The 18,589-nt window shown below is 27.5% G+C and overlaps 1 protein-coding gene and 1 pseudogene across 3 annotated transcripts in view; one reads left to right on the top strand and one right to left on the bottom strand.

The window, feature by feature from the left end:
• Positions 1-6,445: 6,445 nt before the first annotated feature.
• Positions 6,446-7,859, bottom strand: LOC149057785 (uncharacterized; annotated as a pseudogene).
• A 1,239-nt stretch (positions 7,860-9,098) lies between these two features.
• Pino (protein pinocchio) overlaps positions 9,099-18,589 on the top strand; it is a 30,183-nt gene continuing 20,692 nt past the window's right edge. The window contains exons 1-3 of one of the 3 annotated variants that reach the window (XM_089221783.1): positions 9,099-9,204; positions 9,390-9,425; positions 11,978-12,961. In XM_089221783.1, coding sequence (XP_089077909.1) covers positions 12,038-12,673 — 636 coding nt within the window. In that variant the 5' untranslated portion in view covers positions 9,099-9,204; positions 9,390-9,425; positions 11,978-12,037 and the 3' untranslated portion in view covers positions 12,674-12,961. Of the gene's footprint in view, positions 9,291-9,372; positions 9,426-11,977; positions 12,962-13,161; positions 13,319-18,589 lie in introns of those variants that run through there. The other 2 variants (XM_015512707.2, XM_015512708.2) reach the window with 2 other exon arrangements.

Raw genomic sequence — 18,589 nt, 5'->3', positions numbered from 1 at the left:
CACCATTTGTCGAGTGGGTAATGTTTACCTACCTACTTATGATATAGGAATGAAATAACCACAGAATATATGAAATCAGACTCCGGAGTTGTGACTTGTGAGTAGAGCCAAATGTAAACTCCTACACGAATAACCTTTTAAAATGTTTACCTGAAAATCAAAGATACTGTAATCTCCTATATGGACATTTTTCCATTTAAAAAATATGATAATATTACTTAAATTCACGATTATGAAGTTGAAAAGTTCAAAAATTATCATAACTTTGAAATATTGAAGATCGCTTGGTATTTGATTTGTTAAAAAATATGCCATCTGAGCATCTGACGATAAAGTTCAACAATATTGCGACTATTTATCTGAAAATTATATTTTTTCGTTTTCATTATTTCCTCCAAAATTGTGGTCTTCAGAAGAATCCGCGGAAGAAGTCATAGACGAATTGTCCAAAACATCTAGAAAACTAGATTTTGTTTTGTAAAATAAAAATAAAAAAAGATTGTAGTTTTATATTTAATTGTTAAAGAAACATTAAAGAATGTTATCGCCGAATCGCTGAATCTAACCTAACAACTCAGCAGCTAATCGTCCAATAATTATATTATTCCCAGTTTCATTTCTTCTCCTCATCATGTAAACGATCTTTTTCAGTTATGAAGAGCATAAAATATAACTACATGGATCAGAAGTACAATGACAAATGATCGGTTCAAACCTCTCTATTCTACAAATTGAACGATACTTATCTTCAGAAATAAAAACTGAAGATATTTTCAGTACAAATAAACATAGGTAGGATTGACTTGCATTTATTATTAGAGTACGTAGGTACCTACATTAAAATCAAATGTTTTTTATTTGAAAGCTTATGTCAATTTTATTAATCCTACGTTTATTTGTATTAAGAGTATTGATATAATATAATGTAATAATAAAATAAAATTTTTAAAAATTTTTTTTTTTAATGTAGGTACTCACTTCTCAGTCATAATTCAATAAATATACATTGCATATTAATTGATTGCTTATGTGCGTTTTAACTATTTATATACGTATTATATAACTGTAATGGCTATTGATATGTTGTATTTCAATACATTAAATTTTAGCATAGTTTAATAAAAATAACCAAGGACTTAAGTCCCCCTTGTTAATTAGGGCATGCTACGCCCATGGGAGTTAACACTATTTTTTGTAGGAGTTAACACTATCTTTTGTAGGAGTTAACACTATCTTTTGTAGGAATTACAATTCTCCATAAAAAGACATGTTACCATAATGTGTTGTCTCCGTCAAGTGTGTAGATTAGAAGTTAGATTGAATAACCCTCTTATACAATTTAAAGGTAAGATCTATAGTCAATCGCATGGGATTTTCATGATATTTTAATTCTAACTCGAGTTATGAGCATTTAAGACGTACCTACAAACTATTTAACATTTTAAAATACTCATAGAAATATTGAAATATAATAAAAATCCTATGAGATTTACTGGATAATAATATCTCACCTTTAAATTTTATTAGAAGTCAATTCACTCTAAAGTTTAACTAACGGAGTTAAACATGATCTGTCGATCTGATGAGTGTAACATAGCATATTTTAACATACAAAGTACGGGGCACTAGTGCCCCCCCCAGTGATATTTTAATGCTACCCACTGGTGGGTGATCGTGCCACACTGCCACTGACTAATACATTCTCATAACGACCGATTGGTATCAATGTCAATTATTATGTATATAATATATGTATAAAGAACATAAAACTATTTTAAGCTTTCGACTCTTGTATAGTTTATCCCATACTATATAATAAACAATAATAGGTAATATTTTATTGAATGAAGAACATGTCACATGCTCACAACTATTTTGTCGGAATTGTTTATATTATATACCTATTGATGATATAAATTATACGAATAGATATAGTTGTACTGATGTAGTACGAAAATAGTACACGTAATTTTAACAATGCTATCAATTTCTTCGGAAGTCGTCGATCGTCACCGTAAATTGAAGGTTGGATGGGACGTGGGAATAAGGTGCTATATTACAAAATTTCTAATTTTCTACATATTTTGAATTTTCGTCCTGTACTCCTGATGAAAGACAGGCGAGGTGACCATACACTGTATTATACAGTCTGTATAAGTAAATTTTATACTACTTTTATACAATTGTTTAGAAGTATTCATATTTCATAGCATTGTTCTGTGATTGAAATATCAAATACTTATACTCGTCCAGGGCCGGATTGGATAGTCTCGGCCCTTCGAGAAATATTTTTCAATCGGTCCGTAATTTGCTATAAAAGCCCATATTGGACGAATTTTAGTATTAATAAATAGTAATAATCTTATCCTGTTTGTTGACTGTATACCTAGTGTATACTATTATAATATAGGCTATATTATATAGCTGTCATTAAAATGCTAAGTTTCTGGAATCTAAAGAGAAAAGAAGGAAACTACCTGACCCAGAGCTATACCAAAATCAAGAATTTATACAAACATTTTTTTCCATAGATTCAAACATATAATTTTAAATTTTAACACGTATTTTTTTAAATACAGATACTGATAGAAATATATATACTCTGTTCTACTTATTTTATCAAAGTTTTATTATTGAAAAATCGGTTATTTTGATATAATAATAATATCTCAAATTCTCAATAAATAATCCTATATACAACTTGTAGATGTATTTTTCAGTAGAGTACAATTAATAAACCTATATCAAAATTGTTGAGATAGGAGAGTTGATTTTCTTTCTATGTTCCTTTGGTAGACAATTTTATTGAAGTGCCACCCAGTGAAAATTACTTAAAATATGCTCTGGAGTGTAAGATTTGCAATGTTATCTACACACTTGTTTGAGACGAAGACAACGCAAGCGGATATCACGCCCTCTTAAGAATTTTAAATTAATTAATCTGGATTTAATATCTGTCAGATTGTGGGCTTTAATATAGTGATAACAGATGTACCTATGCAAGCCCCACACTGCTATATATAGCACCCAACTTCGACCTAATCATTCTGTGCTAATATAGTGTAAATACATTGTGTAGAGAATTAGTCCATCTAGTAGTTTTTTCTATATATTTATGGTAATTATATTAGTAAAAATTTTAAAAAATAGAAAGAATTCGATATATAAGTACAAAGGTATACTGAAAACGATGTATGTTGAATTCAGAATTTGGCACTTGGACTCAGAAGTTGTATAGCTGTTTGAAGGTCCAGGCCCACCCAAGGTGGTTTTACAATACAAGTTAAAGTTTTTTCTCGACTTTTGTTGTCCAAGTTATAATTTAAAAAAGTGTTGTTGTATGTTAAGTAACGTATTCATTTGTTCAATATTGTAATTAATTTTTCGATAATTATCTGATTAAAATTTAATTAACCCGGTTATTCTTTAGTAACCTATAAACGAGCATCATATATATACAAACTGTGCACTTATGATTTATGGTGTCGTTCATAACTGCACGTCTGCACCAGTGGTAGATTTGAGGGGGGGGGGACGTGGCGATTACCTGTCCCAAAGGATTTTTTTTCACTTAAACTATAGCGCCGTATGATAAAAAGAATATGAAATTCATAAGTCATAGCTATAACATTAAACTTATGAATAAATGATACAAAAAAAAGGTATTTTTTTAATATGAAAATCAGAAATGTGTATTCGGTTACGTCTTTGTTATTACCTATCAATCTACGAAACCAATTCACCCCCTCCTCAAATGATCTTCAGATCCGCTATTGTGGTCTACACCTATTTGCACCTCCAGAATAAGACTGCCATAACTTAAAATATCAAATTTCATTAATTTTGATTTAAGACAAGGTGCAGCTTTCAAAAAGTAAAAATTAGCTCTTTAAAACAATGGAATGGTATATTCAATATCATTTATAATTTTCCGACCTAAAATACGTGCCATTATTGTATTATTCAATTTTTAGACACCTATAGCTAAGACTTAAGTAATTTAAAAAAAAAATATAGTTGATAAAAATATAGATATAGGTATGTACGACTGTACGAGGTACCTAAGATAACTGATTCGATTGCATACCTATATACATTACATATACATACCTATAATACCCATAGTGTGATTTTAGGAATAGTGTGTGTTACTAAATATTAATGCAGAGAAGTATGAGGAATTGAACGATGGTTTTTTTTTTTAAAGTGTGTGGTTATATTATTATAATGACCTGCACCGCTGCTGGCCATATAATTGCTTAAAAGTTAAAACGGCCAAGCAAAATACAGGAATCGACTGCCGCATCGTTGATATAACCATCACAATTATAAAGAACCTGTTTAAAATCATGCATATTTATAATTATTAGTAAAATATATTCAATCATAGTATATTATTATGGAATCAAAAAAATTAAAAGCACAATTTTTTTAGATAGGTATTTTTTTTTATGTATTTTTTTTCTTTTGTATCAAGAGCCAGAGAAGGAACCGCGTTAGCATTACTTCTCCTCTGACTACTTCTCCTCTGACCAATAGGTATTTAATCAAAGAATAATAGTTTTTACTATTTTGTAGTAATTTAATAATTTTATTCGTGCCAACTTAAACTTTTAAAGGTACATTGTTCGTGTAACATTTTCAAATATTTAGCTTAAGTTTAAGCTATTGCAACCTATTTATAACACGAACCACCTATAATTCACATCGTTCAGTGGTAGGCGGTATTGACTCAAAAGTTAATATAAATAATAAACAATATAATATGTAACATATATATATATATATACTAAATTATAAAAATTAAATATATCAATCATAAAAATAGGTTATATAAATGCGGTGTTTTCATCTTAGAATTAATTCAACCAACCGTAAACTAGGTAATATATAATACGTTGTAAAATAAATTACTTTAATAGCGACATCAAAAAAATATAATTTTTTTTAAAATTGTATTAAATAAAATAAACTTGGTAATAGAAGCCTATATGTAGTTATGCTCAAGATTGTTTATCGTATAGATTTATGCAATGAATTATTATTGAGCTCAAATTTAATACCTACATCGGCTACATCGGTACAGTAGGTACAGGGCTCAATGAGTAATAATGACGATGAGGTACACTCGACATCTACGGCAGAGTGGTAAACTACTTCCCTTTTTTCTTTTAATTAACTAAATAGGTATATTTGCATAAATTTTACAATTGAATGTAGGTATTAGAAGTTAATATGCAGGATTTTAAGCACATACGTAATTAAATATTAAAAACTGAATGTTAAGTACACCATATATAATAATTTATAGTAGATGATTAAAAATCCTAGAAAGTTGAGGTATTTAATACCTAGGCGTTAACATAAATAGCTACTATAATATATGCATGATAAAATTAACGATCGAGTAGCATGCGGTAATTGATGTTAATAATGTAATATAAAATAAAATAAAGAAACTTCTTAAATCTAAACTATAGTATCACGTAACTCAAAAACACTAATGTACTTCAACTATTTACGACCAATAGTCACATACGCGTGTGAAACTTGGTCACCGACCAAAGGATATAGCAATAGCAAACGTCTAATTACCTTCGAAAGAAAGGTGATCATGATGAGGAATATATACGACCCAAAGTATGACGCAGAGAAGAAAAAATCTACTGGAACTATATCACAGGTCAAATATTATATTATATGTATATAAAATGTAAACGTCTAGAATGATTTGGTCATGTCTGGAGAGCAGACTGACAAGTAATAAAAAAAGTGCTAGTTAATAAAATAAACAAAAGCGCTCGATAAGGCCTAAAAAACCTGGCCAGAAAATCAAGGACCCGATGGGTGGATCAGTGGATGTTGTGGCTCAAGACATAAAAATATAAAAGAATAAACTCGATCTTTGACGACGCATATGACAGAGAGAAGTGGAGAAGTTTTATAGGATATGAAGGCTCTGAATGGGCCGACAAGCTGAAGAAGAATATTCAGTACTTCAGTATAACAGTATTACCTAACACCTCAAAACTTTTAGTATGCGCTCTTGTTATACATATATATCTAAATAGTGATAACTATCGTCCATTTTAATATTTGTCATCATATGAAGGAACAGTAAAATGCGGGTTTATCTTTGCATTTTGCATAGACCTTGTATATTGTTAATAATAATAACTATTTAATTAACAATAACTAAAAATTATAAATCAAAGGCACAACTTTTATTATTGAATATGCATAAACTAAATTTGAAAATATAAATATTTACCTTAACATTTTGAAAAATTAAACCGAGAATTAAAAATAAAATAAAATAATTAAAAATTAAATAGATAAAAACCAAATAAAATATATAAATATTATAATATTTTAAAATGGCATAACTTTGCTACTTAAATAAAACAATTGTTTTATAAATAAAAAAATATGTTCTGTGTAAAAATTACATCATTAATTCTGCATCTTGAGTTTCTTGAAAATTACATTGTACAATTAAATACTTTCTTATGTTTTCGAATGTAAATTTCTGACGATTACTGGACAATAAATTTTTGTAAATTGAGAATCTCCGTTCGACGTCTACAGAAGTAATTGGAGCATAATTAAAGTATGCCAAATCATCATTTGTCATATTTTCAGGTAAACCATCCAAATTTTCCACTTCACTACTTAATATTTTATAAATTTTCAACACAATATTATAACCAGAATTTTTATCTAAAACATCATTCATTTTATTTACAATTGGCATAGCCTTTGTACATTTCAAGTGACTGATTTTATTTTTTGTATCTTCAATTATTTTTAACGAATTCGACAGCTTAGTACCTCTTTTTTCTAAAAATGTTATAGCTCGAGGTAAAAATTCAAAATTTGCTTTGATAAATGTTAGTTGACATGGAAGATTACTTTTTTCAAATACTTTTTAGCGGTTTTAATCAATGCTGCGAGATATAACGAGATATGAAAGGTAGTTTGCAGATAGCATATTACTAGAAGTATTAAGTCATATTAATACATTTTTTTTTCGACCGGTTGAAATATGTATGTATAATTATATGTAGCTATAGTTTTTAGTTTGAAATTTGAAATTTTTGCCAAAATATGCAAAATAAGCATAAAAATTTTAAAATATGCACTCTCCTGCAAAATCTAACAAATATGCAAAAATATGCTCATTCAAATTTTAGATCTGATATCATGGCAACGAGAAACGAATTTATTTCGCACTCTGCTATATTTAAAAATAATTTTAAAAAATATGCAAATGCTAGAAAGAAGTCCCTAAACCTAATTATTAAACATAAGCTCAAAGTTGACTATAGTATTAACTCTAAATGTCCGAATGACTTAGCTTAAAGAATCACATCATAACTGTGTGTAGAATGTTTTTTAGTGAATGACATAACGAAGGTAACCCTTATCGAAGTGGAGAGTTAAACCAAGATATTGAAAAAACTAAAAAAAATAGTTTGCATAACATTGGAATTTTTGGCAGTCAATAATTTGTATTGAAAGCTTCATCTACGAAACAAAACAGTTTTTAATGATTTAGAACTGTACTGTTTACAAATGATGAATAAATATGTGCTAATAATATGTGATCATTTTGCGGAACATCAAAAGAAAATTACACATTAGAATTCATATCAAACACTTTGAATATAAAATAGTTATGGCAAATATACAAAAAGAAAACCAGGATATACAGTATAAAATAAAAGATATTTGTCAAAACCTGATACACTAAACACCCTAATTTGCGTACCATGATTCACTGAATCAAAAGCCTTTTTAAAATCACTATAAATTACATATAATTGTCTATGATTTTTGAACGCATTGTGTATGCACATACAAATGAAGTAAATACAAGATTACATGATAAAACTACCTTATGAGTATATAATACTCAGGTAAGTCAAAATTAGCATTATTAGGTAATTTTTTGCTATTAATATTTATATTTTCGATCGAAAATATACTAAAAAAAACATTGCAGCAAATATATTTGAAACTTTTTGTTTATTAGATGAGTTTATTATTCCATTGTACATTATTTTTTTTGGCATTCCGTTACCAGCACAGTCGTTTGTTTTAATATATTTCTAATAGTCACAAGGATTTTCAGCAAACAAAAATTCAACACTTTTAATGTTTATTATATTCAGTAAGACTTTTTTTGGATATAAACTTGTCACTTGAAATAAGCACAAAGTAATGATTATTTATTACGTATCATTAGAGACATTAGTATTATTAGACTTATATTCAACTTCAACATGAGCTTTTTTTATTTGTAGCAGGTAATCTTTTAGTTTCTGACGAACAATGGCAGATAGGCGTAAAACTCGATAAATATAATAATTAAAAATAAGCTCCACATGTATATGTATCATACATAATTTTCTTTCTAAATTATTGTAATTATATTCCTGCTAAATATATTTCCTAGTTTACTAAGTACTCAAACAAATGAAAACACCAGCTATAGTTTACTATAATTAGAATAAAATTGTCAAATTAAAAATAAAGTTTTGGGAATTCAGCAAAGGTTATTTTTTTAACCAAGAGAGTGACAGTGATCTTTAATATTCTATATAGTTATTTATAAATAATAATCAGCACACTTGTTTATTATCTGTTTTATAAATAAGTAATAAGTAGTATTAGGTAACTAATATATTTAAAGTATTATTAATAATATAAAAAATTATTTAAATTATAATATTATTATTGGTGTTTTCATATTGTTCATCTATATTATGTGTAGTAACGTTAATATGATGCGTATATGATTTGTAATATTATGTTATATGCAGACTATGCAGTGTGTTGTATATTTTTTATCATAATATAATGATATAATTATTAGCTATCAATTCATAAATGTTGCTATCATACTATTAACCTCTTTTATTTATAATGTTTTTTGTCTGTTAAGCATTTATATTAATTATGTTTCTATTAGTTTTATGGACTAGTTTAAAAATATAAGTAAATAAACATTAAAAGGAATAAATGATAAATGATAAAGTATAATTATATAGAGATAAAAATAAATGTTTGTATTATCTAACATAATATACGTAATTTTCATAATATGAGTGAACAGTCGAAAAAACTCGATAATGTAATATGGTTGAACGGTCGTACACATAATATTATGTGCTCTCGTCCGACTACTTATTAGATTTAATCGTATGTATTAAATATTTTCTTAGTAATTTTAAGTTTGAATGCTGTAGAATCCCAGTTTTTTTTGTTAAAGAAGTTTAATTTATATTGTATGTGTAAATTCTGTATTATTTATTGTAATATTTTACCAATACAAGTTATGCAAATGATATAAAAATAATATTATACATTTTTTTTTTTTTTTGGAGTATCTACCATCATACATTATTTGAATAAGAGCAAAAGTGAGATATTATTTTTTTATTAATTTAAATAAAATAAAATAAAAATGTAAGTAAATATCTAATATTAAATTTGTATATTTTTACTATAAGTATTTTGGAAATTGTTTACAGATAAGTAAGTAATAATTGTTATAGTTATTAAAATTTATTTAATTTGAGTATTTTTGAGAAGGTTTAAAAATTTTAACAGTTATAAGTATAGTAAAAATGTATATTATATTTATTAGATAAATACAATATTTTATTTATTTTAGATAATATTTAGTATACTTTAATTGATAATTTCTATACATTTTTCTGCATTTTATATGCTACCCAAAATTGCACAAAAACTATGTACTCTCAGATAAGTATTATATTTATATTTATTTTTATAATTTCGATGCCATGGATATGAAATAAAATTAATAGTGTTTCAATTTAAATGTCTTGTTAGGTAGGTATTTTAAATTATATTGCTTTAAAAATAAGTAATATTACTATACTATGTTTTTTCTAGAAAATAAATTATATTAGTAAAAAGGTCAAAGTTTCATGGAAAATCTTGTAAATTGATTACAAACTGGGAAAAGTAATTTTTTTAATTTATCATCAGTTTTTGCAAAAACATAAAAATTATAAATATTTATTTTATAAAATGCAAAAACGCAAAACGTTGAACAAATCCATTACCTAAACATTTAATTAAACATTGGTTTTAATAAAAAATTTTTATAAAATATGTCAAAATACTTGACACATATATTATTGCAGCCTGCAGGTACCTCTCTATTGTCACATATATAGCTGCATTATGTAGTATGTACCAACACTACCAACACAATTTTTGTTTGACTAACAAATATTGTTATTACAGTTGTTTAAGCTGATCATAATAATTGTATTTGCTTAATAAAATAATTTCAAGACTTAGTTTATAGCTATGTATGCCTATTGTAAAAAGTTATGAAAATTGTATGGATGATAAATTATTTAAGATTTTCTTATATCTGAAAATTCCCAAAAAGGATATTTTGTAAAAGTTATTACAGTTAAAATAATTAACTCAAAAAAAATCATTGATATTTTAAAAAATTGAAAAAAATATATTATAATATGTAATTGACTAAGATAATTTTATTAGATTTTTTTTTTAAATAAGAGATTTTACGAATTAGCTATTAAAAATTTTATCGCTCGTTTGTACTGCAGTAGGTGTCGAGTGAACGTAAATCATGTAACGAATTTAAGCGAAGACCCGTGTCAACGCCGCGCCGTCTGTCTATGTATTCGGTATTCCTATAAGTATTTTTGATATTGCTCTTAAAGTAATTTATTTAATGAAATAATACATGTATTTAATTTTTTTTTATATAATTATTATAACTACTTTATTATTCATATACATTTGCCATTAGTCACCATAATGATATAAGTCAATTTAATTAATTTTTTATTTAAACTTATATTTAGAAACCTATTACTAAAAAAAAATCTTAGAAGGTTTTAATATTTTGGTAGCGGTTACCAAACACTTATTTTTTAGTAATTTTAAAATTTTTTTGTTAAATGTACATGTATTCGATTTTCATTTTTTTCGATTAATATAAAAAAGTAAGTACTACCTATTACCTATTAAGAATTTTCAATATTGACAAGAGGGTTAATGCTCTACAGATCTGCTATACATTAGAAGACTAGAGAAGTCACTGTAACGGATTTGTTAAATTTGAATTTAATGATATCAAATCATAGTCGACGGTTCTGAGCAAAGATAGTCTGTTTATAGTTTATATAGACATATAATATTAGTATATTACTGAGTGTAATATATTATGATCGATGTATACGTTGTAATTATATCTCGTATTTTATTACATTGTAAATGTCAAGTTTGAAGTTGTCATAGTTTATACTAGTAGCTTATGATTATAATAATAAAAAAAGTATTTATTATATGATATTATTGTGATTAGAGAAATTTATTTTACTATAATTAGGCATTAGCAGGTACTACAGTAGGTACCTAGATTAAATTAATTTTTGCAAATAAAATTACATTTATAATTGTCATTGTGTGTATAAAATTTAATACCATATTTTAAAAGTTTTGAAGTGCCCAGGAATAATATTTTTGAATTAAGACAAAACAACTGAGATCGTGTTTATCTTCGTTCAAATATCTAATTTCGTCAAAAATTTTAATCTTATTAACATTATAATATAGAAAAAAAAATCAAATGTCATGCATTAATGGTAATTTTTTTTTCTTGTAAAAATATTTGAAAAATACTACAGACATCAAATTTTGACTTCTCAAATGCATCAATTAGATTCACTTTCACACCAGAAAAGATACAGAAATTGAAAACCTAAGCATTATTTCGACTATTTATCATGAACACAGACAATTCTGCTTAGAATCTATATAATACGTCATTGACAATCAATAAATTCAGATCATACAATAATCAGAATCTAAAAGTTCAATTTTATTATATAAACTATCTACATATACATATTAAACAAAACGACGGTAGCCTTATATTGATACGACTTTATAAATTTACTAGTTTATTAAAACCCGGTCCTACCGCTCCGTGTCGGACCAGGCCACTCTGGTTCTGGCCTGCATGCCACCCACCGATCTGCTCGGATTGGAAAGACGCAGTATCAGGTCCCGACTAGGCGCCGTTTTGCAGGAACCCGGCGAACAACGACCTTCCAAAGCAACCGCAAAAAGCGAGGCGAGAAACGCTACGATCGGTGCCTGGCAGGCTAGATGGCAAGCAACCTCAAAAGCTGCATGGACGGGCTGCGTCGTCCCTGACTTGGGGAGATGGCTGGGAAGGACCGTCCCGTGGGTGCCTCTGACGTTCCACATGGCACAGGCACTCACGGGCCATGGTTGTTTCCAGTGGTACCTCCATCGTATGGGCATGGCCACCAGTCCACGTTGCTGGCAGTGTGCAGACGACTCGGACACCGCCGAACACACGTTATTCCAGTGCGTCTACTGGGAAGGATTTCGGGAAGCTCTAACCTCCCGGCTAGGTCATCGTCCGAACACCATCGACGTGTCCGACATAATCTACGGTCCAGTGTTCGAGACTCTGCCGCTGGATCCAATCGATAAGCAAGCGGTTCTTATAGAAGCCGAGGAAGTTTTTAAACTTTTTTATCGCATGGTGGAAAACATCCTTACTACGAAGGAGGATGAGGAACGGCGTCGTCAGGCCGCAGAAAGACCTCCGAATTCACCGAACTAATTAATAATTACGCATATCTATAGTTAAGTTTCTAAAAAATGTAGCCGAAGGCAAGTTCTCGATATTATTGTATAACATCCTATTGTAATAGCTAGCGAACGGGAGACTGGCCCGTCGCAGCTACTTAAATGTGTAATTGGTTATTTTTATCAATAAACGATGGGGGCCGGAAGAGAAGTATTGGCACCATGATTCCTCCTCCGGTTCTCGATACTAACGAAAAAAAAAGTTTATTAAACCCCAAATTTTTCATACTAACTTTATTTTATTATTTGAGATTATTTTCGAAATACTTACATCAAATCTCTGGCATTAGATGGTTCTTTTTCTTAAATAACAAATGATTTGAAACTGTTATTAGCGTCAGAGAGTTAAAATGTCATTAATGTTTATTTATTTTAAATTTAAATTTTATACATATTTAAATGAATGGTATTAAAATTAAACATCGCAATCAAGTAAAATTATTATTTTTTTTTTTATTTTAGATATAAATCACAATTAACAGAAAAATGAGGACCGCATATTATAATGAATCTGACGATCGTTCAGTATTTAATGACTACGAAGAATCAATAATATTCGATGAAGATGATCCTGATTTCAGACCTAGTGATGATTTGGAATGTAATTGTAACAAAAATGGTAAGTTAGCTTACAAATTATCACATTTTGAACAAAATGAAATTACCTATTTATGTAATAGAATACTTATGTTAATAGAATACTTATGATGCATATAGGATGTGTAGGTGTATTATATATTTATATCTAATGGGTAATGTATATAATATCTCCGTAAACTTAACATAATGCTTGTACAAATGTACAATATTACCCTAAACAGTGGGTAATCAAATATCGGTTGATAATAATTGGTATGATAATAGATAGTCGAAAATAATGTTAATTATTTAACTGCAATGAGTACCTCTATGTATTCGACTATGTATCGGCATTTGGTTATTTCGGCGGGACTTTCATTGTCGTCATTTTCAGACTTTATTTATAAAAACTAAAATTAATAACAGAACTGTGAATTTAATCCAAATGTACTAAAAAACTATTATACACAAACATAATATATGCACGCAAATCTGACTACATATGCATACAAATAAAATTCACTAAAAATAAGCAAAATTCACCAATAATAAATAATATAATATAATTACTATTGAAATTTTATTTTTAATATTAATATGAATTTTTAACTAGTTTTAATTTTTTTTGTTAATAACATCAAAAAAAATAAAGACGACTCGACTAAAAATAGAATTGTTTGATAGATGTCATGTTATTTTTAACGAAAACATAAATAAAAAATATTAATTAAAAAAAAAAACACGAGAACCATGGAAAACCAGTTTTTGACGAAATAGTTTTTAAGTAAATCAAAATACATGTTAAGAAATCTTATCTATTTCGATGTAACATAAAAACAAATTCAAGTGCATACTGAAATTTTCCCAAAATGATAATATTATGGCATTTTCTATACATGATAATAATTTTAAATATTTTGAACTATTTATAGACATGAGAAATTTTTTTTACAGTTATTGTTAATAAATAATTTTTAGTTTCATCAAAGTTCAATACAAAGTGTCGCATAATTATTTTTATTAGTGTAATTAAAAGAAATAGTGGAGTGTAAAAACAATAATTTTTATGAATTATGTAGTAGGAAATTCATAAAAATTTTCATTCCATGTCTAAAATATGAAAATTTAAGAAAAAATTCTTTATTAGTTTATCTAACTATATTAAAGAAAGTTCAGTGGGAAGACGGAAACATTTTTATGATTATTTGAAGTAATTTTTATGACATTGGATTTTCATTGATGTTTCTTTGATCATTGTTATTCAAAAATGATTAACTTTAGATAAATATTAACGTTTATTTAATCATTTTCTGTAAACTAAAAATATTTTGAATTCCTTTATTTGTAGACATATTCAATTTTAGATTCTGAGCGCTCCGATGAATGTATTGATTTTACCATGATGTGTGTTTGTTTTTATTTTTAATTATTTTTTTGTGTCTGTCATCACGTTTTGGAGCAATAAAAATGCTTCGATTTTTGACTTCAATATCTCGTTGGATCAGAAAGTGAATCTAGTTGGTACTTTGGAGGATCAAAAGTCAAAAATTATTAATATTTTTCAATATAATCGAGAAAAACAAACTAAAAATTAAGGGAAATTTTACGCACACTCACACACTTTTTATAAGCATTCAAAGTTTGAATTTTGACAAAATACGTAAAAATCACGAAAATTCACAAATTATTTTAAGCTAGAAATTCATAAAAAATTTTCTTTTTAAATCTAAGATTTGAAAATTTAATACAAGATTCCTTACAAGTTTTTCAATCTTTATCACAAATAAAAATTCCACTGGAAATTCAAATTAAATTTTTATGAGCATTTGAAATTTAAATTTTTACAACATTGGATTTTCACTTTTAGCGATTTCCTTATTTTGGTGTAACTCTAAAACAAATGACCATAGATACATGAAATTTTCACCGAATGTTTATATAAGTATATTCTATCTACCATGCAATTTTCAAAAATATATAACATATTCTAGACAGATAAACCGTCTTCGCTCAGAATCGTTTTTCGTATACAATGATATATAATATCACTGGATTCAAATTTAATTCCATCCATTACAGTAACCCACTTGTAACCTACTGTACAGCAAAGCGACATCCACGACTTACCCGCCTTTTTTATTTTTATAAATATCAATAAAAAATGTTAAGCTGGGTCAATTTAATGCAAGTTTCCTTGTTTCCTTATAAATTGTTTTTATAGCATTTAAAAAATATTGTAGATATATAGACACGATTTTAATTTTTTTTTTTAAGAATTTTGATTCTACGTTAAAATCGAAATTTGTCCTGAGACCTCAAAAATAAAACATCAATTTGAGATTTATGTAAAGGTAGCTTTACTGCGAGCCTCCCTTTTCACTGCAACATTACTACCATTCCTCCTTCAAATTTACTCATTGTAAAATATAGCATGGATTGTAAATATTCAATAAACGTATCTATAAAATCACGAAAATTTGCAAATAATTTTGTAGCTAAAAATGTGTTAGATGTTCAATTTTTTACACAAAGTTCTTTATAAATAATTCATGACGTAACCTAAAAATTAACCATCATTTTAGAAAAACAGGTATTATTCTAATGGGTTTTAAAAAATTAATTCAACTTATATATTTGCCAATAGCAATATTAATGTAGTATAAAATATCCTAGCCCATGAACACTTTCCGCACAGAATAGTTTCTCGTATACGCAGTAATATATCATTGAATGCCTGTGACATTTATTACAGTAACAGTCCACCATTGAACACAAAAATGCACATTTACCATTCATAACCACAAATTGTACTCCATTCAACGCATCTCACATGTTGATATGTTGTCTATTGTCATAATAAATATTAATTTGTAGTCGGTAATGTTTATGAATTGATTATTATATACCATAAATTTAAAATGGCTATTTCTTACGTTTTTTTTTTTTAAACTAGATTTATTAATAAAAATTTTAAGCTATAGTTTTTATGAATAAAAAATAAATCTAGCTCAACAATTACAATACATTAAAATATTAACAAACCTATAAAATACGAACAGAATGATAAGTATAATATTAACTATTAAGTAATATATAACTAAAAATATAAAATTAAAGTTTATAAACAAAACAATCAGATAATAAAACCAGTCTCCTGAATAAAATAAATAATAATAATGACCTGTTTAGAATTAGAATTAGGAATGAACTAGAGATTAAATGAAATATTCAAGGAGTTAAGAGAAGTAACTAAGTTCTGACGTAAGATGGAGAGTAAAGGACAGTCGAAAAAATATGAGATAAATTGCAGATGCATTCCTACTTATGCAAAAATGTATAGGTACTATTCATTATTGTTAGGTGTATTATGTCAATGTGTGTGGTGCAGTTGTCATATTGAGTGGTGTGATTTTGAGAATACTATGCGATATTAACGTAGATATCTGTGTCTGGATTTGAACAAGTGAACGACAAATTGTTTTGATAGTGAATGGTTATGATTAGGTACTTCCTGACTTACTTAACATAATCTTCTATATCGTATTTCATATAGCTAAGCGGCACTCAATTGTCCACTGACCTAGTGACCTATTATCAAACTCATGGATAAGGATATCGTCCAAAAATTAAAAGATGACGTACATCTAAAATAGAAAATAATGTAATGTGGAGCTCAAGATATTATTCTTACCTAAACATTTGATAGCATAAATCGGGGGTGGCACATTATTAGAACACTAAGATCCAAAAGTAACTTTTTTTCGAGCGTACCATTAAATTTCCTTACGTCTACATGCCCTTAAAATCTTTTCGCGTGCCACCTCGAGCATCAGTTATATGGATTTGCAATCTCTGGTTTAAATCAATTCACGTTTATAATATTAGCAATAACAGAGTGAGAGTATAAGTGATAGTTTCAATGGTAATGTTTTCTATTTTATGCGTTAGTAAGGCATAGATAACACGTTTCCTTGATTTGAAAGAACATTTAATTAAAATGTTTAATACCTTTTTACTATAATTAGAATGATGAGGCAACTTAGTGATATACACCTATTTCTGTTTAACAATTATTTGAACCTCTAGGTATTTTAAATTATTATTAACAAAATAAAAATCAAGGTCACCTTCAAAAGCTTTGATACGATTGTGATAAAACTGCAACTTATAATAGAAACATCATTCAAACACGCCTATACATCTGTTAAGCTTATATAATACATATTTATTTAAAAACAGAGGTTAATTACTTTTAACTTATTTGAATAACAAAATTTTATTTAAAATTAAAAATTAAAAATTCATTAAGTAAAGAAATAGTATTAAATTATCAGAAAAATTAAATGTAAAACTCTAAATTATTCGTACCTATCAGTTATTTAATTGTTATCATAATTCATCATACGCCAGTTTTATATAAAATAATGTTTCTGTAATTCTACTTATACTAGTTAATATGTTATGATACGACTACAATAGATACTATATATATGTATATAAACAATATATTATACCAGTATAGAATGTTATACTTAGGTGCATAGGTATTATCAGTGGCGCCGAACCAAGGGCGGATCCAGAGGGGGGTGATTGGGGCGATCGCCCCCCCCCTTCACCGTAATAAACTTTAGTTTTTGACGTAATTACTTCAAGGGTAAATAGGGAAATCTTAAACTATTTTTTTTTATACCAAACTTATGCTGCTACCACGATTATATTATATTATTTTTCTTTATAATCGTGACTGCTATACTATGTTATCAGTTATATTTATTATTTGGTGATATACCTACTACTATTATTAAATAAATAACTTACCTATACCTAATAAAATTAATATTTTTAATTTTATCTATATCATGTGTGTCCATTAAAAATCACCCCCTCCGTTATTTTGGTCTTGATCCGCCCCTGCGGCCGAACCCACTAATAAGTGTTTTTTTTAAATAAAAATTAGCTAAAATGGGGTGAGTGATTCTATGGATTTAGCCCCTATTGGTTATTATAGGACCATAAGACTATTCATATAACGTAGATAGTATCATAAAGTAATATAATAGTATAATAATAATCTTGCCGGTTTGAATATTTTTAGTGGGTGATACCTTCTAAAAATAAATTTGACAGTAGGTAGTAATTTTTTTACAACTCGGCGCCACTGGGTTTAGTTAACGTACCTATAAATATTATACATTTTGTGTTTATATACAGGGAGCGGCACAAGTCGGTTCCTGCTGTCTTGTTGTCAAAAGACTGCTTATTATCTATAATCAATAATATCTAATAAATCAATATACAACATACACACTTG

The sequence above is a fragment of the Diuraphis noxia genome, unplaced genomic scaffold, assembly GCF_037042655.1.
Source record: "Diuraphis noxia isolate RWA-SAM2 unplaced genomic scaffold, SU_Dnox_SAM2 contig0003, whole genome shotgun sequence".
Lineage (NCBI taxonomy): Eukaryota > Metazoa > Arthropoda > Insecta > Hemiptera > Aphididae > Diuraphis > Diuraphis noxia.
This window is presented reverse-complemented; position numbering and strand designations above follow the sequence as displayed.